We start from the raw sequence: 27,946 nt of genomic DNA, 5'->3' as shown, positions 1-27,946 counted from the left end.
CGTATTAAAATACAGCTCGCGCATAAATACTTTTCTGTCAGTTTTGGGGATGATTTCTGTTGCTGAGATAATTCTGCAAATGTGGAAGCGTTTATGTTTGGGTACGACGAGTGCCCACATCTTGCCAACTGACGTCCACGGGTGTCATCAGAAACATCTGGCCTGCGTCACGGTATGCAGCTGCAATGTGGCTGTATAATTTTCTTTATCCGAGGGAATACAAATAATCATCGACGTGGTGCAAGTCGGAGGGATGGATGAGAAACCACCGTGCAATTTATGTCCCGGGGCAATTTGTCAAATAATCCCCGCCACCATTTAGGATGCGTGCATCTTATGGACTATTGCGCACTATTTATCACGGCTATTGTGTTTAATTCCTGTATAAAAATTCCCACGTCAACAGGCTCGTTTCCAGGATGTTGTGGTCAAACCATAGGCCTACCGTGTACCATTTTATGCTATATTGAGAAAATCAAAACAGCGCAAAGATCAAGTAAATATGGTCAACTTAAATAATAAAAGAGAACGATTTTAAACGCCTCATCGGAGTCATTTCGCTTCTCTCCGTGAGGCCATTTCTGGATTTTATATTTCTATTTTTTATCTGATTGTCTTTTCCATGATTTTTTTTAAGTAGTTCGTACCTTTTATTTCTGCAGCCAATTAGCCCACCCACATGAGGATTTTATGTCTGTCGTCCCACTCAGTCTCCATTTAACAAGGGACGCTATTCTCAGAGCCGGGAACGAGCGCCGGACTCCCTGCGTGGTCCATCCTTCCTCTCTCTGCACTTTGATGCAGATGGGAGCGAGAGCCTGCCTTGTTGAACAATAAACTCTTGCTGTAAGCTCTTTGGCACAATCTGGAAGACATTCCCTCAATAATCCAAATCATACCCGCAGCCAGACCGTCAAAAGAGAGCCGGTCCTTGGCTTCTTCTTTTTCTTCTTCTTATTATTTAATTTTAATTCAAAGGCTGCAGCAGCGGGACGAAAGCCGGTGATGATTTGAGGTTGAACAAGCGAAGTATTGTTGTGAGAAGAGAGAAAATAAGTTTTGCAGATCATTCTAAACGGTCGTTTACAACGAAGAACAAATAACACTCATGAACGCGATTTGGTTGCTGTGCTGCAGGAAAGAGCTTCACTCTGACCATCACCGTGTTCACTGGACCGCCTCAGGTGGCCACGTACCACCGCGCCATCAAAGTGACCGTGGACGGACCCCGCGAACCACGCAGTAAGTGCACACGCACACGCACAAAGAGACCCACTCACACTAGCATTATTGCTAAAATGCATTGAGGTGCGATCCTGCACAGCACTGTCAGCGTCGACTCCCGATTCTCTAAGTGTGGGTGTCAGTAAACCCACTGGCTTCTTGAATGTAGATGAGAGTCTTACACTGAGCAGGCCTGAAAGCAAGTGCAAGTGCATTCGTGGGTGTGCAGTGCCTTGGTGAAGGGAGAGCTAGAGAATCAGTTCACACGATCAAGATGTGCTAGAAAATCCAGTTTCCCCTAGATTTCTTTTGGGGTTAAGGCTTGGGTTTTGGGGTTAAGATTAGAGTGAAGTTTGGGTTAAGCTTGGGTTATGGTAAGCCTCTAGAGAATGAATGTAGGGCAATATATTGTCCTCACTTAAATAGTAGGGTAGGCTTGTGTGTCTGTGTGTGTGTGCAGCAGGGGCACAGGGAAGGGCCCTGTCAGAGGAAACTGTAAAGCATATTAAGGCAAAACCCAAGACCACTAAGAGGAGCTGAGTGAGTCTCCAAGCCGCAGGTGGCTCAGCTCAGTGGAACCCTCCTCCTCCTCCTCACTCCTACCTTCTTCAGCGCTGGTCAGAGGGGTCGTACTGTACCTGCCTGCACAACCACATAAGTGGCTCGTTGATTTAACACAGGGCAGACTCCAGCCACCGTTAGCCCTGGCAGGAAGGCACGGCATGCTAAAGCTGTTAGCGCCATCCTTCAGCCACAGCTACATGCTCTTGTGGTTTAATGCTTCTAGTGTGAGGGATGGTGAAAGCAGAGGTACTCAGATGACTCAGGCACTGACGGTTAGAGCTGTATGTGTGCGTTTTTATTTTTTAATGAGCTCAAGGTGAGATAGATATGAGAAATAGGATTTTCTGATAGTTTCTATGGAGGAATCTTACTTATCAGGGTTGCTTAGAGGTGGATAACTGCGGCTTATGCGGAAGTGGGTTCTTTAGAACCGGTGAACATGGAGCACACAGGGGACAGAGAGAGTGGCAGCGAGAGCCACATGAAAGGACACGGTTAGCAAAGGGAGCTCAGGGGGCATGGAGTGAGAAGCATCAAGCCCCCCACCCCCACTCCTCACCCTGCCAAACTAAGTGCCGTCTATTTGCAGAGGTATAAAAGAGAACAGCGAGTAGATAATAATAAACGCTGTGTGTGTGTGCGGGCATGGTTTCAATTTGATTGTATTCTGTTCAAATAGAAAAAAACAGAAGCTGAATGTGTGTGCGCGAGTGCATCAAGTGCATTCTCTGGTTCATCTGCAAGTGTGTCGGTGTGAAATAACTGTGTACGTTAATGCTGTCTCCTGTCTGTCTGTCAACAAGTTACGGCTTCAGCTGAGGCGTCAGAGAGGCCGTGCTACTTTTACACTGGCGCTGGGTGCTATAAAGTAACACTGTTTAATTTAGGGCAGGAGGAATTTAGAGCTCCATTAAACTCTGTTACACTGTGCTGAGAGGAAATTCACAGAATGACAGAAAAGAAACATCGCTGATCTGAATATGATTTCAATATTCATGAACTCGAACTAAAGCCCCCTCACTTTCAAACACAGACTGGTGGCCTTTTGTGCAAAGGTTAAAATGCACTCTGTGAGGAGAACAGGATAGAGGGAGCATTTTGAAACGCAGCACATTTATATTGTTCATTATGCTGGTTTCAATGTGGTGTGTCTGATCTGAGGCCGAGATGAGCTTAGTTCGTAAAAAAAGAAAGAAAAAAAAACTCAAAATAGAAACCTCACAAGATGAGATTAAGGGCCTCTCTTATTTAAACAAGAAGCACATTCTGAGACTATATCAGACAGCCAAAGAACAGGAACACACACCAACATTCAGACATTATTAGGACCATAAAATTAATCAGATCATTTTCTAACCACAAGGCAGCACATTGCAACTGTGCAACGTGTCGAGCCAAAAGTTGCGAGGCGCTTCTGCCAACACACAAAACTGCATTTTTTTTTAAATTATGAATGTCATCTCAGAGACAGTTTTACATGCAAAAACTGCTTTTCTTTTGGTTGTTTTTAGTCAACGATTACACACAACGATGTCTGTACATCTTGGCCAGTGCCGGGCTCACCTGTCTGCAGGCTGGCAGGCCGCTGGGCCCGGCCGTGCGGGGCTTTGCAGGCTGTTTGTGTACGGCCTGCATTTGCATGGCTGCCTGCCGAGCCATGGCAGGAGCTGGCACCGAAGGGAAGGAGGGTTTTTTTTATTAATGTTTACGGATCTAGTCGAGAGAACCTGATGGACAGGACTGCAGCGGTGGCTCGCCTGCGGCAATGTAACAAAGAATGCTATGCTTGAAAGCGCTCGAGCAGTAAGGGAAACACTTACGCTATGAGTACAGTTGTGTACACTAATGTAGATCCACATGCCCAGACACACAGCATCACGGTCATGAATGCACACAGACAGAATTCTGTTCCTGAACAGTATTTTTGTCTCCCTTGCTGCTGATTTCCTCATCAAACATCCGGCACTTGTCATCCTAATCCACCCCCACCCCCCAATCTATCTGTCAGACTTTAATATCAAACTTCTGCTGAGCCCAAACTGGAAGCACAACTGTCGATGAAAGCTCTCCCTCCAGTTTCGTCTGAGCTCTAACAAAATATCACATCCAGCAACAAGAGAGGGCATGCTGAGCTAGAAAAAGACAGAAAGGCAAAAAAGGAAAACAGATGACTGAAGTGTCGAGTCCCTCCCCTGTTTGTCGCTGCTATCAGATGCCTCCACACAACAGCTCATACGCCCGAGCAGGGTTATTCTCACCGATTAATCCCTCAGCTATATTTTTGTTGCCCTTCTCACCACCTCACTTATACATGACATCAACTGCTGCCTATTTAGCCCCGGGGGAAGGGCCCGTTTGTATTTCTGTATCTCTCAACCTGAAATGAATCAGTTCCCCGAAAGACCTTGCTGTGGGTCAAGGCAGAGAGTTCAGACAAGGGTAGGAAATGTTTGGAGCTTGAGAAAAAATAAAGCTCTTTCGTTAAGGCTGACAAATAACAAGTATATGGTGTCAAAAAAATTATATAAATTTAATATCTGACAGCAGATTAGAGACTTGTCTGTGTGTGAGAAATCAGTTCAGCTATGAGTGTGTGTGTTTGTAATGTCACTAACTAGAAAATAGCTTCCACACATTTTCAGCTGAATCTTAAATATCTTTAAAGTTTTAAAGGGACTCTGCCTCTTTGCCCTGCTGTGGAGATCCCCCCCCCCTTTTTTGGAGATATGTCCTGTGCCCTGTGTTTCATTATTAGTAACACATCATAACCAAGATATTAAAAAACTAAAACCAAACAAAATGATCCATAAAACCTTCATGTGAGCAGTTTCACGTGGGTACTATTTCCTCTTTAACTGAACTGCACCTGCCAACTATGTCAGTATGCAGAAGAAAATGCTTCTCTACCTGCAACAAGAGGGTCACGCTTGTGACAGCGTGTAAACATTAATGCTGTAACTCAACTGAGCTGTAATATTATCTAGCTGCGTGTTTCCTTTGGTTGGCGGGTGCGCTTCGGTAGAAACAAAATAGTTCCTATGTGAAACCGCTCCCAATGAGGTTTGTGGATTTTTTTTTGAGTAACCGTGTCGTGGTTGCTGTTGAGTTTTTCAAATGAATTTTCGAGTGCCATCTCATTTAATCAGAGTAATATAATAAAGACGGATAAATAACACTAGAAGCGAAACGATGAATATGAACTGTTAGATAAATTGGCACATTATTTTTTGTGCACGTATGGGGTGATGAGATTTGCACAGACTGTTGTTTGCTGAATGCTGAAGATGCGGCAGCTCGTTCCACCTGAGCGACGTCAAAGTGCTCATTTGTCTTGTGATACTTGAGAATGATACACGTGAAAACATCGTAACCACTAACGTAATTACACAGCATATGTGCAGTACCTGTATACATACAGCCAGAGCTGACACACTTTCCCACCAACACAGGCCCACGCATCCAAAATCACACAAGTACTGTCGTGTTTTGTTGCCTGTGTTTACTCGGTTGGGTGTGTTCCTACAGCTCCATGAGGAGAATGGTGGGCGTAGGGAGGGGGGGGGGTGCATGTTAGAGTTGGCGGGTTGATTTTATTTGCATTTGGCACACAGACTGTACAAAGTATGCAAATAGACAAACAATGACATTTGCTGTGTTATTTTTCCTGTGATATTGCAGTCGCTCTGCAAAGTAAACAAAGAGATAGCATGAATGCTGCTGCGTATGCATTTGCGTGTGCGGGTGCCCAGCTTATGCACCTGCCAGGTGCATCTCTTTAAGTGCAGCCACGCCCATGCTCCGCAGATCACATGAAAGGATCCCCCTCGGTGCGAATTGCTCTCTCAAAGAAAACTTTGATGTTTGAAAATGGAGATGGGTGTCTTTGAAAGAAAGGCCTACAGGTGTATCAGTGCCACAGGAGGGGGGGAAGCGGCATGCGTGACGCCGGGTGCTTTCCTGACTACGAGATGTTATAACCTGGAGACATAGCGGCCTGCTCATGCACACAGTCACACATACACAGACAAATAGTGGCGAGCCTCAACGATCAACCTCATGACCACCTAATTTATGATTTGGTTGAGACGAGAGTCTGCCTCAACACCACATAGAGACAGATGGGAACTGATAAAGGGCAGATTTTATATCTTTTCAAAGAAATGACACTCTGTGGCGTCTGCACTGACTGGAGCCTGTCGACTGTGGTCTTTCTCCCCCCCCGGGGTCACTCCAGATGCATCATACTTGGCTTCAGTGATTAGATGTAGAACAAATATTGGCTAACTGATAAATCCACTGGAATGCAGTGGTACATATTGAATAGTTCTGAACTGATTTCAGAGAGGAACTCATGTGCTGGGACAAACCATCCACCGCATTTTGAGCTTTCAGACTTGTGACGGGAAGCAGATGAGGGCCGTATCATGCATATCCGTAAGCTTTAGAAGCAGCCACTCGGCTGCTAATTATTTTCTCATGTCTTTTTTCGTTGTGAGTGTAACATGATCAAATTTTGTCGTGGGAGGATAAATAAAGGACTGAGATGGAAGCTCTCTGACCACTGTTGCCACCTTAACCACATCTAGAAGCTTTGAGGCCAATTCTCTTTGAGGACGAGACGCGCACTCGTGCATTCACACACAGCTGTAGGTAATCCTGCTTAAGCTTTTGCACTTAGGCTTTCCTGTGAAAGCAGAGCTAATTAGTTTAAATACCTCGGCCGAATTGTGATATAAACAAAGAAATTGCAGCCATTAGCCAATCACGGGCACCGTTTTTTCTCCTCTTCTCCCTTTGCTGCCTCTGTTTGTTGTTCGGCATGTTGCTGCAGTGTCAATGCACAAGTTTCAGCTGTATGAGGAAAAAGAAGAACATTGTCCACATTTTGAAACAGTGCAGTGAATCCTCCTCCTTCAGGCCTGCTGATGACTGTTGGAGGCACGCGCACGCGCGCGCACACACACACACACACACACACACACACACACACACACACACACACACACACACACACACACACACACACACACACACACACACACACACACACAAAAAAGCTTTGGGGTAAAATGCCCTTTCTTTTTCCGCTCAGACACAAATTTCCTCCCCATATTCACTGACGCCAAATAGAACAGCAGGACGTACCAGGAATTACCAAATTATTTACAGAGGTCCCAGACGGCACTTTTAATTCAGTCTTATGATGCAAGCAGAAGACACATTCTCATAATCAAATGAGAAGCCGGGCCAACATCTCCACTCAGCTCTCTCCACCTACCCACTCCCCTGTAAACTCAGCGGCCAAGCGTCTTTCCTGTTTACTTACCTATGACTTGAAGTAAAATGCCCACTCTGTGTGTGCTCACTCTTCCTTATTTACACTGACCCATACAGGAGGGAGCCATTACGACCTTTCAGCTCTAATTCAATAAAAGTTCCGATCTGCATTTAGAAAAATAAATGGCCCATGAGTGGAGGAATATTTTTCTCCCCCGCTGGATTATGACAATAAACCGTTTTCTGCGTTGGGGCAAAGAGTGCGAGGGGTGGGTGGGGGGCGGTTTGTGGGAAGAAGGCACCTGCTGGTTACTGGAAAAGACGCTGTGTACCACCACCCTGCGGTTTGGATATTTATTTCTTCAGGCCTTAATGGTTAGGAACAGTGAGCAAATAATAGGTGCAGCAAGAACTTTTCTTTTGCTTCCAGCAGTGGAGAAAGTTGTAATTCTGTAGGTAAACACAGACTGGAATCATCAGAGCAAAGGAGAGGTCAGTCTTGTAACCTCGACACTTCTGCAACAGTCCACCAAGAGCATTAAAAAAAACACACACACACACACACACACACACACACACACACACACAGAGAAAGAACTGAAAGTAAAAAAAATAAATTAAAAAATTTATGCGTGCCTACATGATGGAAAATTCACACATTTCACATTTCACACATTTGCTCTGACCCACCTGGAATCTTAATCTTGTCATTCAGTGGAACTCTGTGTGTTTGCGTGTGTGTTTAGGGGCAAATGCACTCATTTTTGCACATAATTGTGTGTGAGCTACTATGCACGGAGGTGTGAACGCAAAGCCGTTTGACACATCTGCTGGCGTTGCATTGATGTATGTGACAGCAGCAGCTTGTCTTCCTTTCCCACAGCTCTGCGAGGCCCCCACCTTTCACCCAGCACCTCGCTACTTAGAGCGACCTGACTACCACGCAGACGCGAGCGTAAACACACACACACAGATGTGCACAACAACCTCATTCACCGTTTGAGCTAAAATAACACACTCAGAGCAGCTTATTGCTTTAATATGATCTGTCACCCGAGCCAAATAGGCCTTCTGTGCACAACAAGGCCAAAGCAGCAGCAGCACTGCAAAGTCCACAGGCATTCAGCCAAAAGGCCTGCAAAACAGCTCCACTCATATCACCCTCCAACACGCCTCAGAAGACAGTTACACACACACACACACAAAAGTACAGAAAGGCCAGACAAAAGAGGGATGATTGCTCTCAATGTGCTACGGGCCTTGCTGTATTGTTCTAGAATCTGGGTGCACTGGGTTTTATTTTGGCACCCCCTCATCCTCTTTGCCTGCCTCAACCTGCCTCGCTGCAGGGCTGTCCTTGTGTGGCACTGCTTCTGTTCCACACCCACACACACACACACACACACACACACACACACACACACACACGCAAAGCACTTTATCCCCTTATCAGAAAAGGAAGGCTTCGCTCTTTGCTCAAACAGTCTCATGTAGCAACTTCCGTTGTGAGCAGCTTGTGTTAGGCCTACGAGGGGGATTTTCACAGTGCTGATGTCCCCAGAGACAGGCTGATGCATCTGCCTCAGGGACCAGACGGTCCCCCAGCTGTGGCCGTAGAGGATGATAAAAGCATGCCACAACTTTTGTTGACGTCCCCCTGAAAGCCTAAATAATGTTTCCACAAAAAAAAAAAGAAGAAAAAAAACTAAAAGCGCTGCTGTGTTTATGATAGACACTTTAGCTCACACTTATATCCAGAGATACAGTTTGTCATTATCATGAAGCGAGCGCACAGAGTTGTAAAACTTTACGCATTTATTCATAAGGACGTACAGGAGCGTTATGTAAATGAGTTTAAAGCAGTGTAATGTCTGAGTGTGGCAAGCATCGACTCATTTAGGCCCAGACGAGACAGCCACAATCACCAGCCAAGGGTAAAACCCACATCCTTCAGGGTCAGCCTCAAAACAAGAACTTTGATTTGCCCCACTGTAAATACCCAATGGTGTGATTGGTGGCCTTGGGAAGCACAGAGCCAAAGGCACTGCTGCAGAAAAGTGTTTTGGGCTGTGCTCGTAATAGAACGAAAAGGGAAGTAAACGAAAAGGGTGGCAGAAAGAAGCAGGGTGGGAACGCGAGGGGGGGTTCAGGTCCGCTAGAGAGGAGGAAGAGGAAGACAGGTGTACAAGGTTTTGCTCAACACATGTTGAAACGTCCTCAGTGTCTGTTGAGGGCAAACGGAAGTTTGCTCGCAGGCAAGTAGGCCCCACTGCAACATGTGTTCAACTGTCACCCCGCTACACTGTCGAGTTTCAGAAGTTAGATAAGGATGCAGCTTGTTTTCATATCTTTTCAAGACTTTAGTTTCAGTGCGCTAGCACAAAAAACAAGGGCTTCCCTGACCTAAAACTTGTGGTATTATTAAAATGATTCATTAATGCAACAAAAAAAGCTCACACAGCTGCCATTTTGTGTACTTTGTGCTAGACTCGGGAGTGCTCCTTACACTACCCAAACATTGTTTTTTTTATGCAATTCAACACCATGCATACATAGACAGTCCAGACATAGTTTTCACTGTGATACATGCACTCCACATTAATTCTTGTCTGTTATCAGGGGCCTATCAAGTCCATTTATACGACGAAAACAAATATTTACACTTCAAATATATTCAGTGCAGAGCTGGGTCACAGCCAAAGCACGTATTGGCCTTTGCTGTTCAGATAGAGTTTCACTTTGTCCCTGAAAAAGAACCCAGCCCTTAACTAAAAAGGGCTTGTGTTTAATGTGTCTCCCTTTGGACAGCAACATATGTTTCTTTCTTTTAAAGGAGGCAGAGACAGACAGACAGACAGAAAACGAGAGGAGAAGTAGAGAAAAGTGCGAGGGTGAAGGAAGGAAACAGGTCGCACTGGGTGATCGTTCAGCTGTGGCATCGTGTTAAAGTCCTGGCAGTCACCTCGCTGAGCAAACACTGCCTCCCTGTTGAGCTGATACGGGTTTTGTGGAGGGAAGGCTGGGCAACGCTCGGTGGAGATTGTTCGTGTGGTCTGGTCTTCGAAACGCCCACGTGCAGTGTGAGGAAGAACATAACTTTACACTTTTCGCACGATTTACACCTGAACTTACCTCAAAATGCTTCAAAGCACAGACACAAAAGAGCAAAGCAATGCAGCAGTGAAGATAAAACACTATCAGGAAATAAAAGCATACACACACACATACACACGCGAAACAAAGCAGGGCTGGGAACGGCACACCCATCTCTTCAAAACACAGCCATCGCCTTTCACTACATTGTTAATACCAGACATTTTATATCAAGCATTTTATTTGTTCTTCATAGACTTCCATAATGCTTTCAGATGATGCGACCACTACTCTGAGAGGAGGCTAGTAAATCTACAACCTTTAGCATCCATTTTCAGCTCTGGATGCATATTGAGCGCTGCTGTTTAGGCCTCATGTGTGCATTGCCTCCCATCTCCCAGCTCTATCTTGTGGTTATGATATCATAGAGAGAAAAACAAAGGCATTCTTTCCTAAGTGCACACTAACACATTAAATATTCATCTGACCACAGAAACCCCTCTGAAATGGGGCTGGTGTGGAGCACCGGCACCCCTCTGGCCCTCCAAGCCCTGCAGAGTAGAAGTCAAATGTTGGCGGTTGGACTTGACACAAAGCAGCTATAGCCGGGGTCAGCTGGCCAAAGAGACTCTTTTGGCTTCTGTATGCGGATCATTTAGACAGCTATTAAAACTTTTCTACAGGGAGCAACAGTTTTCTTTTTAAGACACTTGCCATGTGCAGAAATGGCAAAATAAAAAAAAAAATTAAAAAAGGAGGGCTGTTGCAGAGTAGCTTTCAATTCCTGCTTGAGCTACACGGGCAGTCTGAAGCTCATGCCCTACCACCTCTGATCACAATTTCCCAGTAAGGCTTACAGGCTCAGACAAAAGGGACGAGGAGTAAAACTGAGAGGAGGTGCCGAAAGCTTCAAGCCACCTCCCAGTCGACGTGCGGTGTTTACAGCAACTGTTCTAATGATGCCACCGCTCGCTCACTCCTTCCAAACATCGCCCTCTCACAAGCCACTAAACCCCCTGCTGGAAGCTGCGAACACAGTGTGTCGCTAAAGCGTCCCTGCCAACTGGAACTGGGCCGTGGGATCCACAGCTCAAGTGTGTTCATGTGCATGTTTGTGGGTAACTGAATGATCACTTTCATCCCTAAAGAGTCAGCCAATTCATCTCAGACCACCAGTGGCCACAGAAAAACTGACCAATTATCATTTTTTTCCCCCGTGCTGCCTGTCTTTTTTCCAACCAGAGAGCAGTGGGATGTATCATTTCCCTGACCTCAGCCGTTTGAGGTGGTGTAAATCTCTTAATAACTACACAAGGACACATATAGGGGCTATATTCGGAGGACTGCTTCCCCTGGCCGCCCCTGCTCTGGCTTGGAACAGACAGTAGCCACAGTGTCTATGTGGGTTTTGGAGCCTGTACCAGGCGCTGTGTGTGTGTGTGTGTGCGTGTGTGTGTGTGTGTGTGTGTGTGTGTGTGTGTGTGTGTGTGCGTGCAGAGAGAGAGAAATATTCTGGCTTCTACCTATCAAAGTTTAAAAAGAAGGCCACATGTGAATAAAAATGATATTACAGAGCGTGCAAGAGCGTACGAGTCTATCCGGGATTTGTTCTGAGTAACAGCACAGAGCAAAGTGTCAGGCCAGAGGGTGGACTCAGTCACACACACTCACACAAACAGCTGCAGAGCAGCAACACGACTCCTGTCTCTGCTCCTACAGATTAGTCATGACTGACTCTTTTTCTTCTCACACATTTAAAGTTTCATCCAACTCCTAATGAGTGAATGAAGAGCGACAATTTTGATTTGAGTGCCTGCTTGTGTTCACATTATGTCGGAACATCACCCCTCCGTGTATGTGGCTGCCTGCGTGTGTGTACGGGGAGGGGGCTTCAAAGCTTGATATTTCTATATAGTTTGTAAAGAGAGGCCGGAAGCGAGGCGGTGGGCACAAACAAATGGACAGAGCGGTAAACGAGAGGAAACTTTACCCATGGGTCAGCCTCGGAGGGAAGATATATTGCCCATGGGTCAGTGCAGAGAAAGGACGGGCAAAATCCATATTGGTCCGTCTGCCTTGCCCCCTTTATATAGTGATAAAATATTCAAATCCAGCCATTACTTCACATTAGGCCACTCTGTAGAGATGCCAGGGAGAAAACCACAGAATGTATACATGCCGGTTCACACACAGTTTTGGTGCATTGATAGTTACATTAAAATGTCTTCCTCCCATTAGAGGCACAGCCCTCATCCGCACTCACGTCTGACATTTAAGGTGTGTTCACATGTGTATTTGTACATGAGTGTGTCTGCATAAAAGGCATGATCAGAGGTTTTTTTCTCATCTCATCGTTTCCCTGAGCAGGGCATCAAAGTGATATGGGGGCTAAGTGTGTGTGAGTTAGGTACTCGCTTGGATTAAAGAAGCGCTGCTTCGCTTCTTAGAGTTAATTCTCACCTCCTGCACACACAGACACGCGCTAAAGTCTCTTTCTCTTTCCCTTCTCTTCGTTATGTTTAACAGCGATGACTGTATGGTCTGCTAACCTCGTCTGGGTGTTTCCTTCTGACTAAGTGCTGTGTCAGTCAGACCTGAATTTGCGTGGGTGTGGGTGTGAGAGACGAGTGGTTATTGGGGATAGATGCACTCACTTTTTCTTTTCTTTTAATCTTGTTAAAAAGACCAACAAAAGCACTTTTGTCCACAGAAGAGTGCAGCAGTTGGTAGTGTGTTGTTTCTTAGACTTTAGGTTCAGGGAAACAAAATTCCTCCAGTAATTATTTTTGACCACTTACGCTATCGTTATCTGCGGATGACGTGGCAGCAGGTGCAGCTTGTATAACATTTAGTGTCTAGCCAATGTATTTCAAGGTCTGCTGACATTCTAATAATATTTTTGTATGTGGAAGCTGAAAACACGGTGACGGTCTCTTGCTCTCTCTCTCTTTTTTAAATATATATATATATATATATATATATATATATATATATATATATATATATATATAAAAATGAATTGCACTGAAGCATACTGATGCTCGTCACAGTCCAAACTAATTTTACACTAATTACAGTTTAGACAGGAAAAGTTGTTTTGCCAGGATGTGTCAAACCGCTGTGCTCCAGAAAGAAATTAGGGAGAAGGGGAATTTTCTAATAGGACTCTTGTTATTGTGTTTGCTATTTTTGTACAAGCCTGGCAACAAGTGCCAATTTTCCAGGTTGTGTAGGAGGTAAAATGTGCAAGTGCTTGACTTTCTCTCCTCCTCGTGTCTTTCTTTCAGGGCACAGGGTGAAGTTAGAAGACCCCCAGAAGATGCAGTTCTCAGACAGGCTGTCAGAGATCGAACGCTACCAGCGGAGTATGAGGATAGGCCCAGGAAACACCAATCCTCGCCAAATCCACCAACCCCACCTTGGCACCACACCAGGTAAGGAAGTCCACTGACATATACGAGTACAACCAGCAAACTTTCACATCTCTTTCGAAAGCACTAGTTCTGAAACTGTGACGCTGAACAAGTGTGTGTAGGGAAAATTCACAAACATAATTTGCTGTTACTTTCGTGCTGACCTTTATTTATGATTCAACTTTGACCCTTTTTATTGATAGTTTTAAGCCTTTCCTTGACTCTGAGCACACACACACACACACACACCTGAAAAACTCAACATGGCTACATCTAAAAATACACAAATCTTGTTGTGAGTAATTTTATTTGTTGGAGCCATTTTCTTCTACTGAGCTACACCCACAAAGCATCACTGTGCATCTACCTGTGACGGGAAGCTCGTAAACAATAATGGCGACCCACATTATTTAGCTTCATGACAGATGTAGATCAGCTGAAAGAAACGACTTCCTGCTCCTACTATCGCGATACTGTAGACAAAACAAAGTGTGCATATTTTTAACTGTGTTTATCTAATTTTCCACAAAACATATTTAAGAGAAGAAAGTCATCTACAGCCCATATTTTCAAAAATGAGCTAGAAGGAAGAATATGTACACTTTAATTTGGCCCTCTAATGACTTAGAACTGAAAATCTCCTTTAATAAGCCGAACATATTTGGTTTAATTTGGCTGAAGTAATTGAATCTGTTCATATGTCAGCACAGCACACGCTGTTCACCTCACCCTGAGCTAAGCCAAGAGACTTTCATGTTCTCCGCAAACTTTCCTGAGGTCTGTTCCACTAATCTGAGAGCTGTTATGTGTTGGCCGTTCGAGGGGAAGCTCATGTCAGCTTTGTCCCCGGATGCCCTGCGCTGGTGGGTCTGGGCCCCACAGTGCGCGGGGTAGAATCTGCAGCCAGGTGGCACGGCCGCCGCTGCCAGCCGAGCTTGGCCAAGGTGCCGAAGCTGGCCTCCGCACACCGCGCAACTACAGCCTCAGGAATGTAGCAGCCTTCTGCTACCTTGGCAATCACGTCAGTCTGAGACTGTCCGAATGTGTAGGGGTGCGGGGGAGGCTGGGGGGAGAGCTGAGAGTCAGACAGAGGTGGTGCGACTGGAGGGGAGGAGGCTGTGTGTCAGCTGTGGACAGCTGCGTGGGTGAGGATGACTCTTCCCTCTCTGTTGGAGCCTCTTTAACAGGAAGCACACATGCCTGAACGCAAACTTCGGCCCACTCTCTGGTTCTCATGCTGGCTAATGAATCTCATTACCTTTGTATCAGCATGCTGCTGTGTACAGGAGGGCTTGTTTGGGAGCTCTGAGCCGTGCGTGGGTGGAACACTATCAGTGTGCACGCTGTTTGGCCTTGTGCTTAGCTTAGCCAGCACTGACTCACCAGTATGGGGCTATCTAACAGCTGACTGCCGAGAACACGGGGTTTTTCACCCTGCTCTCCCCTGTCCTTACTTACTCTTGATATCGCTTTTGTTCCCCTGTACGGCATGTACCGAGATGAAAACATGTCAGCCATTTTAGAAACACCAGCAACAGGTTATGCTGAAACTAAACGGTGCGGCTCTTCGACACAATACAGTCACTGTGATGATCATTTTCTGACGGCTCAGGGTTTGCCGTGCGCGCCGCAGGTTGCCTGCCAATAAAAAGACCCCTGCAGCAAATCTCACACTTTAGGTTTCTGACTTAAAAAGTGGGCGGGGGGAGCGCATGGGTGGGCCGGCGGGAATGCACGCCAATCGGCGGGGAGAGGTGTACAGACACGGTCCAGACACCAGACGAAGCGCTCGGCTCTCGTCTGCCTCACGCAGGATTAGGGCAGGAATTAGACTTGCCTGGCTTCAAAGGCCTGCAATGTTGCAACACACACATGTAGTCGGAGAGCAGACACAACATGCTAACATCTCTTGGAAGTGTCAAGATAAGTTAAAGGCCTTGAGCTTCAAGGTACAGCTGCCGGTGACTCGAGGCTGTCTATAAGAAGCGCATGTGAGTGAGACAGACGAGGGGAAGGGCTGTAAAAACCACACACCTTAATCTGTGGTATTACCATCGTGACGGCACACCGCAGGGCAAGAGTGGTAAAATAATTAAATAACAGAGGAGAGAGCCTTTCTCCCTCCCACCTCGTCTATCTGCTGGCTGAGCGGCAGCCCGTGGATGTATGTTGTGGCACAGATCCCGCAGAGCGGTCCCGTATGCGTAGGAATCGCGCACAGACAACAGCACGACAGCATTACGAGCAAAGCTCAAACAAAAATAGACTTGTTGTAATAAATCCCATCCAGAGACACAGGGAGGTGTTTACATATCAACAACACACACGTCTCTGCTTTTGACAATCCCTGCCAGACGCTGTTGTACTTTGCAGATACTTTAAGTCCCGAAGCCTGTTTGTTTGAGAATTGCCGGGTGATAGATCGCCCATCAACATGTTATAATTAAATGGATTCCCTTCTTGCTGTTACAAAATATGTTTGCCATTATCCGAGGCTGGAACCTCCCCCCCCCCAACCACGTCCCCTCTGAAGATGGCTACAAAAAGGAAAGCATAGTGTCACCCTCCTCCTAAAGCCTCCTTGCTTCATATTGTTGTCTGAGCCGTGAAATACTGTCTCAGTTTGCTCGTCAACAGGACACGTCTGCAGACATCAGCTACCGCTGGATTCTTAAATCACACCGAGACAAAGATGATTGCACCATAAGCACACTGAAAATAAAACACACACACGCACACACACACACACACATGTAGTTTCATTCTAGTGTTGCAAGTTCTCTGCTAGTGTCCCAGACAGACAGGGTAATTAAGAGCTCATTACATTGCATGCAGTGACAGGATTCCTGCGCGCTTGGCAGACGCTACACTCGCTGCTTGTTTTTGTTCTTCTGTGTCCACAGGTAAGCCTGCTAGACATGTGGAATGATTCTCAGCTAGGGTGGAGGGACTGTGTGTGTGTGTGTGTGGTTGAAAAATGCATGGTTCAACTCGTGCAGTCAAGCAAATCTGACACTCAGACAATCAAGTACTAAATTGTTATTCTGGTTTTCAAAACCTCAAGTGAGCTACATGTGTATACTATGTGTATCTGTGGGTGGCAGTTTTTTTTTCTTCCCTTCCTCTGATACACAATGTATTCGACAGCATTTACAGTCTTAAGGGAAGCAAGCAGCTGATTGAAAATTTGATTTATATCAAAGTTAAAAGTGGAAAACAGATTCCAGTTTTACCCTAATCCGTTTTAAAAGCAGACATCCTCAACAAGCCCTTGGCAGAGCCTCTAAGAGACAGCCGAGAAGAAAGACGCTCTTTTAACTTTAAATGTGTTTTAACAGTTAGAGAGGCAGGAGGGGGGAGAAAAGAAATGGAGCACCAATTTAATCATCCAAAAAGAAAGTCCTGGCACTTTTGAGGTGGTATCACTTAACATGTTATTTGTTCCAACACCTGTGTGTTCCTCTCTGAAGATGAATATCAGATACTAGCATAACGTTCCACCATCAAGTCAAGTGCTCAGGGCTTTGATGACGGCCCAAAAGTGTGTGCGTGTGTGTGTGTGTGTGTGTGTGTCTGAGTCATGTGGTGATGTTGCTGAAAAACTCAGCGTAATCTTCCAGATCTACGATATTACTCACTACATTTTTTTTTGCCGTATTCAGCTTTTACCCGGAAAGCTCTTGCCCGTTAATGACTCTTCTACAAATATTGGTACCGCTGGCGTCACGCTGCACAACTGGCGCACATCTGCTGCAGCTCGGCTCTGGCGCGCTCGCTCAGTGCGTTCAGGCTGTGGCCTGTGAGTTGGAATTGACTCGAAAAAGTCCTGTTTGATGGAGGACCGGCCTGATTCAGCCCCTCCTGCCTCGTCCACAGTGACCACACTGTTTACTCCACATAAACAAGCCGGCCAGCCCCCCAGATTCGAGGCAGCACTCTGCTACTGCCGCAAACTGAGAGGCTCGAGCTAATTCACACATCCCGAACGACACGATCAGCCAATTAGAAGCAAGAGCGAGACAGGAAATTAGCGCCGTCAGGTAGCTGTGGTGTAGGCTTTAGAGTATAGCCACCGCGCTCGTTGGGTTTCATGCAGACTTCTGCCAAACCCGAGCAGGAAGCTGGCCCTCTGAGGTAAATGCAACTAAAACGAGCAGGAACTGGAACAGTCCTTTAGACACTCTGTTTTACTTCTGCACTCCACTATTTACATAATATGTCAATGGCCACCACAGAGTTTATTTGTTATGGTGCCTGAAAGCTTCACTTGTGGTTAGTCTCTTTTTGTGACCCTGAGATGAATAATTCAAACTGAAAATGTTTCTTTTCTTCAACTGAGAAAAAAAAGCTCTTTTGAAGCCCTGGTGGGGAAAAAACACAAAAAAAAAACCAAAGAAAAGGAGAAGTGAGAGCGAGATGTTTTTTACCAGACTCAACTGTTTGTGTAAGTTATAATTTCACATCAGAGCTGGGCCCAGTTTTACATTTCAGCAATTACAGAAACTACATGTGTGCCATGAACAGTCTCTATTGAGTCTGGGGAGAGGGGAAGGGCGGGCGGACGACGAGCCCTGAAAGAGAACATAGGATTTTTCAGCCCATGTGTTTGTTTTTGCTCACGTTATAAGTGAGGGCTCAAAAGACATATCAAATGTCCCACATAGCTGAGCCAAGGCCGTGTTCCTCCCCTCTCTAACACGCTCTCTTTCTCTCCCCTTCCCTCGCTGGCGTCTTTCTTTCTGTCTTGCTCGCTCTCTCACATTCTCTCCCTGTTGCGACGCCTAAGGCCTGAGCGAAACAGGAAGCCAGCACAAGGACCAGCATTCACTGTGTCTCAATGACACGCTTCATTACGGCAGGCGCATTACATGTCTCAGAGGCGTCGCTAGAGCCGGAGTCACGAGGATGGACGCCATTTTGGCTCTAACATCTTCTCAGCCTCCTCCTTTCATGTACACATGCACTTCAAAAAGCAGCACATGTGTGTTTGTATGCGAGTCCTCTCCAAAACTACACTGGCACCACCCCAAAAGCTTCTCATTAGTGACGCAGTCGCCGCTTCTTCCCTGCTCAGCCACCGCCTTCCTCACTCCTCGGCTCCGCCCAGGGCTGAGGGGCGGCCGGCCGTCTTATTAACAGGGGTAATCTGTGCCTCTGGTATTGACGTTGTCTGCTGGCCAATCAAAATATTTGAAGGAAATGTTTATTTTCTTGAGCGAATCGCACCAGCTGCTTGCAAGCCTTTCTGAATAAGGCCATTTATGTTTAAGAATTTGCCATTGTGAGGCATAGTGCAGGACCTCTCAGTGACTGAGTGCTGATTTGGGTCTTTGCAAAGGAAGTGGAGGAAGCAGAGATCGTACACTAGTTAAGCCCAGTGTGGCTATAGGTGAACAACCCAGCACCGCCCTCCTCTCTGCCTCTGGCACCCCCTCTCCATCCTAATTGCCGCTACAGGAGGCTGGGAGAGGGAGGGTGTGCAGAGTCACGCTGAGGTTAGACGGCTGATTGATGCTGTCGTTAAAGGTAGACGACACGAGAAAAATGTAATACACGTTTTTCTGCCTGCATGTTGAAAATATTTACGCACATTTGATGAAAAAGTTTTAAACGAGACGTAGCACTATCCGGAGGCGCGCAGGCTGGGCTGTCACGCAGCACATGTGCCGAGGCGCTCCACGCAGCTTCGTGCACGTTGTCATGTAACAACTGCGCCGTCTCAGACCGAGAGCAAACAGCCAGCTGTTTGTGCTGCGGTGTGACCGTCCAGTGTGAAGCAGGGTCCCACGCGTTGGGCCAGTAGCTCCTCGACCCTCCTCGGCTTCCTGACAGCTTGGCTGGATAAGCTTCACAGGTCTCTCCGGTGTCTCGCCTGAAAGTCCCAAAAATATCTCATATGCACCCATCGAGCATGTTTTTCCAAGCTTGGTCTCACTGTGGTGAGAAAACCACCCCTCCTCTTCCCAGCCTTCACTGCTCAGTCAGCAGAGACCGACCTGTGACAGGAAAACATCTCCAAATGTCCAGATGTCAAGACGGTTCTGCCCAGTCTGTCGAGAAGGCGTTTTTGGATTGTGTTTTAGATTGCTAAGGCGCAGGCAGTGACCTCCTCACCCTGTACACGCACACAACTCGTATTAATTCCCAGAATTGTGCTACTGGATTGTTTATAAAGCCCGCATCCTCACATATTGCTTGTATTTGTGTGTGTTCTTGCAGCTCTGTGGCAGGAGCAGATGGACACCCCCACCCTGAAGACCTGCAAGGTGGAGGAGGACCTGAGACCATGGCCAGGTGAGACACTGCAATGCACTGCTTTTTTTTTAACCCCACACACTCTTTTTGTCTCTTGGCTTTCAAGGTTATTTTTATAGCGCTCATCAAAAACCAGCTTGACAGGGAGGTTTCTAAAAACACATTATATGCAATAAAATGCCGTCATACAGAAAATTATACGAGGACAGTTCGTGCAGTCTCTGAAATACTAAAAGGCAATCAACAGTTATAGATAAAATATAAGAAAATTAAATTAAACATATTTAAGTCAAAATCAAATCAGAAACCTGTCTAAGTGTCTCAGACTGCACACTGGTTAGTAAGGGGAGAGACGTTTTGATGTGTTTAGTAGGTCATGGTTGGTTCTTGCAAGAAGTCTCACTGTCACACTTCATACTTGATAAAAGAACTAATTTAACTAAGCATGAGACTGTATTTATTTTAGGATGTTGTTTATGCATGACGGTGTCTTTGTGCGTGTGTTTCAATTTGAAACCGAGGGTGTTCGCTAGTTGCGAAAAAGCAGCCTGAAGGGTGAAGTCACTAGTAAGGACTTGTGTGAGCAAGCGTGCAAAACACAATGGAGATCCCTTTGAATATAAGTCTTTAAAAACATCTCGCACTGCTTTGTTTTAATTAGTAAACGTAGTTTTTCCAAACTGAAAGAAAAAACCTGGAAAGGGCGCGCCAGCGTACCAACGATATTAGAGTCTGTTTCATTTTGCCTGTAGGGCCCAACTACATCACACGGCGTTCCCATAATGTCACCATCCTTCTCGCTTTTTTTTTCTTCATTGTCTTCCGCTGCCTTTCCCCCTTCTCCTTTGTTTCATTTGTATCTTGGCGATTTTGATTAAAAGCCCTCTCAGTCTTGCATTCTCCTACGCACAACCCACCACTCCACACCGGACGTGCTGACTCATACGCTCACGCTGTGACGAAGTCCCGCATTCAGACACAAAATGACTTTTAGATTTAGCACTGCGCTCTTGCTGTCTTTTCTGCATTTTATCAGATACAACACAATGTCTAAAGAAATGTGTCTAAGCACTGACACAGCAGAATTATACGTGTTTGTTGGCGTCTGTGCAAAGGCACTCGGGGCTGTGTGAGAGACTGGAAGCAGTGAGAAAACAATTTAACAACAGCGATTCTCATGTAGCTACAATCCCAATGACTGGTTTACAAATACATCACACCAGTCGCTTTACAAGTGAGTATCGTATCTCTCGCAGAAAAAGATTTACCTAACAAAAAAATATTTTAATCGTGTCACCTCGTGTGTCGACGCATTAGGGAAATCTCAGGGTTTTTATAATCACAAACTTCTTTTTCCCTTGCTTGTGTTGCATGTCACAAGTTGAGAACATGCAAAATCCTCCGCGCTCACATGATAAAGCGCTAACGTGGATGAGGCTTTGGGGCTGCCGACCGTGTTGCCACAGTACAGAGGTGATCGGTATTTGCATCCGACATGATGCTCCGGCTCCAAAGCCTCGGCGCTTAAATAAACACCTGGAGATCATTTGTGTTCATTTGGGTCTCCTATTCTGCAGCACCGGCCCTGCCGTGGCGTTACGTTACCCTGTACTCGTCTGCCAATTATCAACAGCGCCTTCTCAACCTAATGGCATCCACTGTTCAAACCAGTCAATAAATCAACCAGACGCTTTCTGCTTGTGAAAGAACTTAAATCCCTTCTCGGGAGTCCACAATGCAGAGCAGCTGGGCCTTTTCAGGGATTATATCAGAGAAAAAGATTAGAAAACGTTCTTATTACACAGCACAGTGGCTCTTTCCACGTAGCCGCACCAGCCCGGGCTTCTCTCTTTTTCCTCCTTCCACTTATTTGCCTGAGACACCCTTCCCTGGGTGCTGGCCGTCACAGTTTGCATCAAGCCTGAGTAAACATTTCACAGGTGAACGCCTGGATTTGCATCCCCCCCCCATTGTCAGCCACCACATTCAGGCACACGTGCATACACACACACATAAGCCCGTGCACAATTACACACAGAGACGTGACCGCCTCAAACCTGCCCTTGTGTTAACAACCAAAATCAGTTTCTCCCGTATTCAAACGACACAAACCTCCTGTCATATCTGGGTTACACGCTTGAGTGTGGACTAGAGGACTTCTTGACCTAAGCAGAAAGGAGGAGGGCTCCACCCTTGGCACTGCAGAATTCAAAAAGAGCATGGCGCTGCACTTCAGAGCTCATGCTGGAACACCGTGTTCTCTATAAAAGCCCCGATTCCCAGCTACCCGCTTCATACACTCAGAACATCACACACTGTGCTAGCTAGGCCTCTGGGGTCCATCCTTTATCCTGTCCCTGCAATTTAGTCAACACGTTTCAGATGAGCCTAATGGAGATCATGTGTGGTTTTGTGCCGTAGAGGTTACAGGCAGCGAGTACTCGGCTCAGTTAGGAAGACCCTCTCTGCCAAAGATACACCACCGTTACCACAGCCGCAGCAGCAAACTCTGCACTTATGTTGGGTGGGGGAGGGTGGGGATGCAGGAAGGTATGCAACGCAGTCAAGAGGGAGAAAAAGCAGACTGCAAACTTTGCTTCTCAATTACAGGACACTTTGTTTAGCCCTCTCCTCCAGAGGGAGCTACTGTACTGTACCAGACTCCTCAGGGCTCCCAGCCAAAAACCTGAGACTGCACAAGCCCATTAAGGTGTTGTGATAAGCGTCCAGTCCAGTTTCCCCTGACGGAACACAGGAGTCGATCCCCACCGCAGTTTGGCCCACACATTTCCACCGACTTCAATTAAGCGGAGATCGTGGGCGGCGTGGGCGGCAGCAGCGAGAGCTGTCGTGTCCCCAAGCCACAGAACGCCTCCCCAGTTTCACCCCGAAGCCTAAATTTAGCACAGAGTGGGACAGATGAAGGGACAGACAGGGAGAGAGAGCGAGAGACAGGGAGAGGGAGCAAAAGCTTTTTGAGAGTCCGGTAGGAATTAGTAGGCTGACTCCACTTCACCCGAATCAACAGCAGCTGAGGGCTTGGATTTTCCTCGCGTGAAATCAGATACGGAGCCCGACTCCTGTGCCTGGTAGACTCTGGAAAAAGAAACAGCCCCCCCACCACCACCACTACTAACTCCCTCATCCCCTCCCAAAAAAAAAAAAAAAAGGAAATTCAACAGCAGCAATGTGTTGCTGGAAAAAAAAAACAAAGAGTAAAGCTGGGGCCATGGAAATTGCAAAGGAACTGATTTTTTTGCAGCTGAAAATGGACCCACTTCTCCAGACATAGGGAAAAGACATTTCAACAAGACCGTGGCACGCAAGTTTGGCATTCTCCCCCCTCGGGGCTGTGGCGTGCAAGCGCTTGCTATCTGACAAATACAAGCTTTCTTTTCTCTGCCATCCAAATCCACATTTTACACTTGAAGTCATGTGGGCAGACTGGACCCATGGAAGCCACACGCAGACAAACAAATAACCACGGGCGTACACAGGCGTGGACTGAGCGCTGACATCAGGTATGAGGAACATTCACTAGTCTTTATGGCATACAACCACGTCAAGGGCATTTGTTCTGGCTGAAGGTCACCTTATTGTTTGGCAAAATATCTGAGCATCATGAACACAAAGACTCGACGCGGTCAACTTGCCAAGTAACACTTAATATTTCACACCTTTACCTGGGAATTTAAAAGCGTGTCTGAAACCGGTAAAACCGCAACAGTAGCAGGTAATTTTCCCAGTGTTAGCATTTAGCTTACATGCAATTAAAACAAAGTGAAAATAAATCAAAGGTATCGTAAGTACATTAAGCAGAAACTTGGAAAATAACTGGTGCTGTACTGAAACACAAATACTATCGGAGGTGTCAGTCGGCAGCTTTCATAAATCTGTGAATGGGTTCGTTTCCAAAGCTCGGGTGGTGTAAGATCAGCCAATAGCACTCCTTAGCTGAGCGAGGAGGGAAATATGGTGTTTGAGTTACTTGGTGACAGTAGTGGCATCAAATCTCAGAGCAGCAAACCGCCAAGCCGAACCCTTCAGCAATATTTCTATTTCCCTTTTGCCAGCTGAATAAATGAGAAAGTGTGTAGTGAAATGGGAGACATAGCAGCCTGGTTCAACTGTGCTTCGTTACCTGTGAGATTACACTTGGCAGCGACTCTGACAGGTCATTCACTGTGATACACATTAGTTTAGATATACACAGAAACACAATTTCCCTTCCTGCGTCCCCTCCCCTTCTGTCTCTCTGACTGTCTCCAAGTGTGACCATCTGCCTCTGCCACCTAAATATGATTTATGACAAGCCGCACAACAGTGCAGCGAGCTGTCTGTGTTTATACAAAGCACCCCTCACTACAGACAATGCCTCTTTTCATTGCTCTGAAAAAGATAGAAAACTGTGCGTTGCGTCTTTTGAAGCAGTGGTGGGAGGGCTGTGGCAAGGGGGCCTTTTCATAACTTCAGTCTTGTGCACGGGGCTGTGGGATGATGTGCTGTCAGTGCTTGATGACTGTTATTAAGCAAAGAAATGTCTCAGTTCATTACTTTGAGCAAACATTTCCATGGACCGGTATATCGCAAGAAACTTGAGCTCAGAATTCGGGGTCTGGGGAGATTTGCTGCTCTGGAAATGTGGGTCTTTTTTTTCTTGCGAATAATAGAAAAGAGAGATCTGAGTCGCTGGTTTCATAATTGCAAGAGCAGTTTGAATGTTTTCTGGCTCTTTCCAACCTTTTGTTTCTCTGTTTTTATAACAGCGACTACAGAGCTCTTCCCGCAGAGGACCACCTTCCCGTCTCTGTCACCGCTGACTGACCCTCGCTTCTCAGATCCCCGCATGCACTACCCCGGGGCCTTCCCCTACTCCACCAACACCTCCAGCACCGGCATTAGTGGTCTTAGCATGTCAGCCTCTACTAGATACCACACCTACCTGCCACCACCCTACTCAAACAACCAATCCCAAAACTTCCAGTCCAACTCTTACCTGTATTATGGCACAGGCTCTGGATCCTACCAGTTCTCCATGGTGGCTCCGGGGAATACCGGGGGCGAGCGCTCTCCCACCCGCCTACTGTCCTGCTCGGGGGCTACAGGCACTGGCGGGACCAACAGCCTGATGAACCCGGGCCTAAACACCCAGAGCGAGGGCGTGGAAGCCGACGGCAGCCACAGCAACTCCCCCACAGCCATGAGCGCTTCGGGTCGCTTGGATGAATCTGTCTGGAGGCCTTACTGACTGACAGACAGCTAGACAAGAAGAGAAGGAGAAAACAAAGTAAAGAGGATGATGAACAAAGAAAAAAGAAGCTGAACACTGAAAGAAAAGAAGAAGAAAAAAAACAAAAAAAGAGAAATGCTGCATGTTTGTCTTTTATTTCTCCGGCACTCGCTTTAAAGACCTTCTGCTTTTACCAAATCCCCCAAGACTTCTATTTGTTTTGTAAATTCTTGAACTCCTGCACTGTACCGAGGTACCGTCAAAGAACCGGAAAAGCCATACGAGCTGACGCGTTACTTGGCAGAGACTGTAAACAGAAGAGAGAGTAAAACGAGTGAAGCCGCAGTAATGTGCCGGCCTCATTTGTCTTGTGCAAACAGGTACTCATCAAAGACAAATGAACAAAAGGCGGCGGAGGTGTGATCAATCAGCACAGCTGACGAACTGAAAAACCGCAGCAGAAATCCCTCAAACAGACCGATCCAGCTCACTCGGCGGGTGGAGAAGAGAAGTCGGGCTGGACTCCCGCGAGGCATGGCTGCACTGCTGTAGCAATCCTTCCTTTTTAAAGCTTTAATTTCTGTCAAATTTCAACATTGTAAAAAGTTATTGAGTCAGTTGTGAAAACATTGTCAGTTGCACCCAAGGCTGTTTCGTGCGCTCACGGTGGTTATGCAGTACCTTATTGCCTAATTTATTATCCAAATGGACACATTGGCGTTTGGAGCCACACTGCGCAGTGGACGTTTCGACACAACTGCTGCATTATTGAGAAACAAAAGCATTTTACCTGTCATGTTTTTAGATATGACTTCTCCTCTGCCGCGTCATCAGTCGATCACGCTTCAACAGGACAGTGGCTGATATTTCAAGGAATGTATAAAGACTAAAGCAGAGGAGGGTTTCTTGGTTTTTTTGTTTTTCTGTAGGAGTCCTGTTGTCTCTACTCTTTACTTTCCCTTTGATGTTCTTATTCAAGCCCTTTTCTAAAGAAAAAAAAGTCCTAGTCTGGTATTTTTAAACTGGATGAGACAGTTTACCTTTCATATTTATTTGAGCCAAAATTTGAGGAAATGTATGCATATACCCCAAATCCTTAAGCATTTCTCTCTGCCTTTCCTTTTTTTTTATATATATAAATATATATACAGTATATATACCATGTTTTGTTGTTAAGTATAAATTTGGAATTTGTGTAATATATTGCTACTAAATTATAAAAAAACCAAAACCTTTAATGTAATTTTTTGCCTTCCAATGTAGCTTTGATGCACTAAAACTTTTATTCCTGAGTGAACAGTGCCCAACAGCATCTTCTAGAGCTGTAAGCTTTTAAAAAAAGTTCCAAAATTGCCTTTCTGTGCTTAAAAAAATACAAAAAAGCCATTTGCTGAATTTTTTGCACTATGTTTGAACTTTCATTTCTCTCTTTATTTTTGGGTTTATACATTTACAAATATCCAGAAGCGTGCCGAACTAAACATGGATAGATATATAGACATCAACTTAAGTCGCCAAATAATTTCGTGATCAGACACACAAACACATTCCTGCACCACAGGTGTGTGTGCGCATTCCCCCTGTCCTGGGAGGGCCTTTCCCCTTTAGCTACACATGTGATCCCGTGTTTCCATAAATTAGGAGGAGAGGATGAAGGGATGGAGGAAGACAGGTGGGGTCAAAAGGGGTATCTTCTTACAAAACCAGGGGCAGTTGAAAAAAAAAAAAACCCTCTGTTGTTGTGCACCGGTCCTTTTGTTCTAAATAATCAGTGAGTGCTTTGAAACCTTTTATGGCTCCCAGTCTAATTTACTGTCAGTGCCAGGGGGTCGTAGCTCCGCCAGCTCTGCCTGCACACATCGCCTTGGCACGAGGTGTGCTAAAGATATCTACAAGAAGTATCAGGTATCCAGTATTTACCAGGAAACTCTTTCACAAGAATGAAGATGATTAGGATTCACGACTCTGAAAGTTGGCGGCTCATGTGATAAACAAGTAAGCTTTAATGTCAAAGTGAGAAGTGATCCAAAGAAGCTAGCATTTGCAGCTCAGGTAAAGAAAAAAAAGTATGCAAGCTGTTTTGTATGCCCTCTGCCTTATTCCTAGTTTTTTCTAAATGACAGCGTCTCATTCCCATCTCCCTTTGGCCTGGATGTGCCTGAAAACCTTACTGTATTATAGGCAAACATCATGCAGCTAGAGAAACCACCTACGTACTGAGATTTGTGTGGTTCCTTCAAACACAAAAAACCAAAGATCTTCACAACTGCCTGTAATACTGTTTGGATGTTTTCGATGGAGAAAATGTGTGGCAAAAAATATCATTGTTTTTGTTTTTCTTCTGCAAACAAGCCCAAGTGTGCGAGTAAATCGTATTTTTATTGTGTGTTAATTAAAGAGCACAATGTTACTTTTTTTTAAACAATCCCTTTCCAGCAAAATGTTCCTTCATCTTGCTCTCTCCATCTCTTTAATGCTCAAAGCATGTACATCTGAAACTGGTATGTTAATTTAAAAAAAATTTCACCATGTATGTAATGATATCAATAATGCTTCTATACTGAGTGCTTGTAAAGTTTGCGATAATGTAGTTTTTATTCATTTTAATTAAAAAAAAATGTGTCTCACTTTTGTCTCCAAAGCTGTTTTCTTTTGGAGGATAAGATTTGTAAAACATGGCCACACTTCATGCTCACAGCTCCGCCCACCCACTTGTGAAACCTTTTGTTTACAAGGAGCAGCCAATCAGAAAAAAGGCTCAAAGAGAACATAAAAATAGAGCCGACAGGCTTCAGCTACTACACCGGAGTCCAGGAATGAACCATTATAGCCCCCCTTCAAAGGAACTCTTGGAGTGAAATGAATAAATCACACCTAGGTTAGATTAAAG

The 27,946-nt window shown here is 45.7% G+C and overlaps 1 protein-coding gene across 1 annotated transcript in view; it reads left to right on the top strand.

Moving 5' to 3' along the window:
* The window catches only part of runx3 (RUNX family transcription factor 3), a 51,256-nt gene extending 23,573 nt beyond the window's left edge, over positions 1 to 27,683 (top strand). The window contains exons 5-8 of the mRNA XM_084914130.1: positions 1,138 to 1,242; positions 13,446 to 13,592; positions 19,791 to 19,865; positions 24,593 to 27,683. Of these exons, the coding sequence (XP_084770256.1) occupies positions 1,138 to 1,242; positions 13,446 to 13,592; positions 19,791 to 19,865; positions 24,593 to 25,074 (809 nt within the window). The 3' untranslated portion in view covers positions 25,075 to 27,683. The remainder of the gene's footprint in view (positions 1 to 1,137; positions 1,243 to 13,445; positions 13,593 to 19,790; positions 19,866 to 24,592) is intronic.
* The last annotated feature ends 263 nt before the right edge of the window (positions 27,684 to 27,946 follow it).

The sequence above is a fragment of the Perissodus microlepis genome, chromosome 19 (genome assembly GCF_051167445.1).
Source record: "Perissodus microlepis isolate ML-2025 ecotype Zambia chromosome 19, ASM5116744v1, whole genome shotgun sequence".
NCBI lineage: Eukaryota > Metazoa > Chordata > Actinopteri > Cichliformes > Cichlidae > Perissodus > Perissodus microlepis.
The sequence above is the reverse complement of the archived record's forward strand: the minus strand, read 5'-3'. Positions and strand labels throughout refer to the sequence as shown.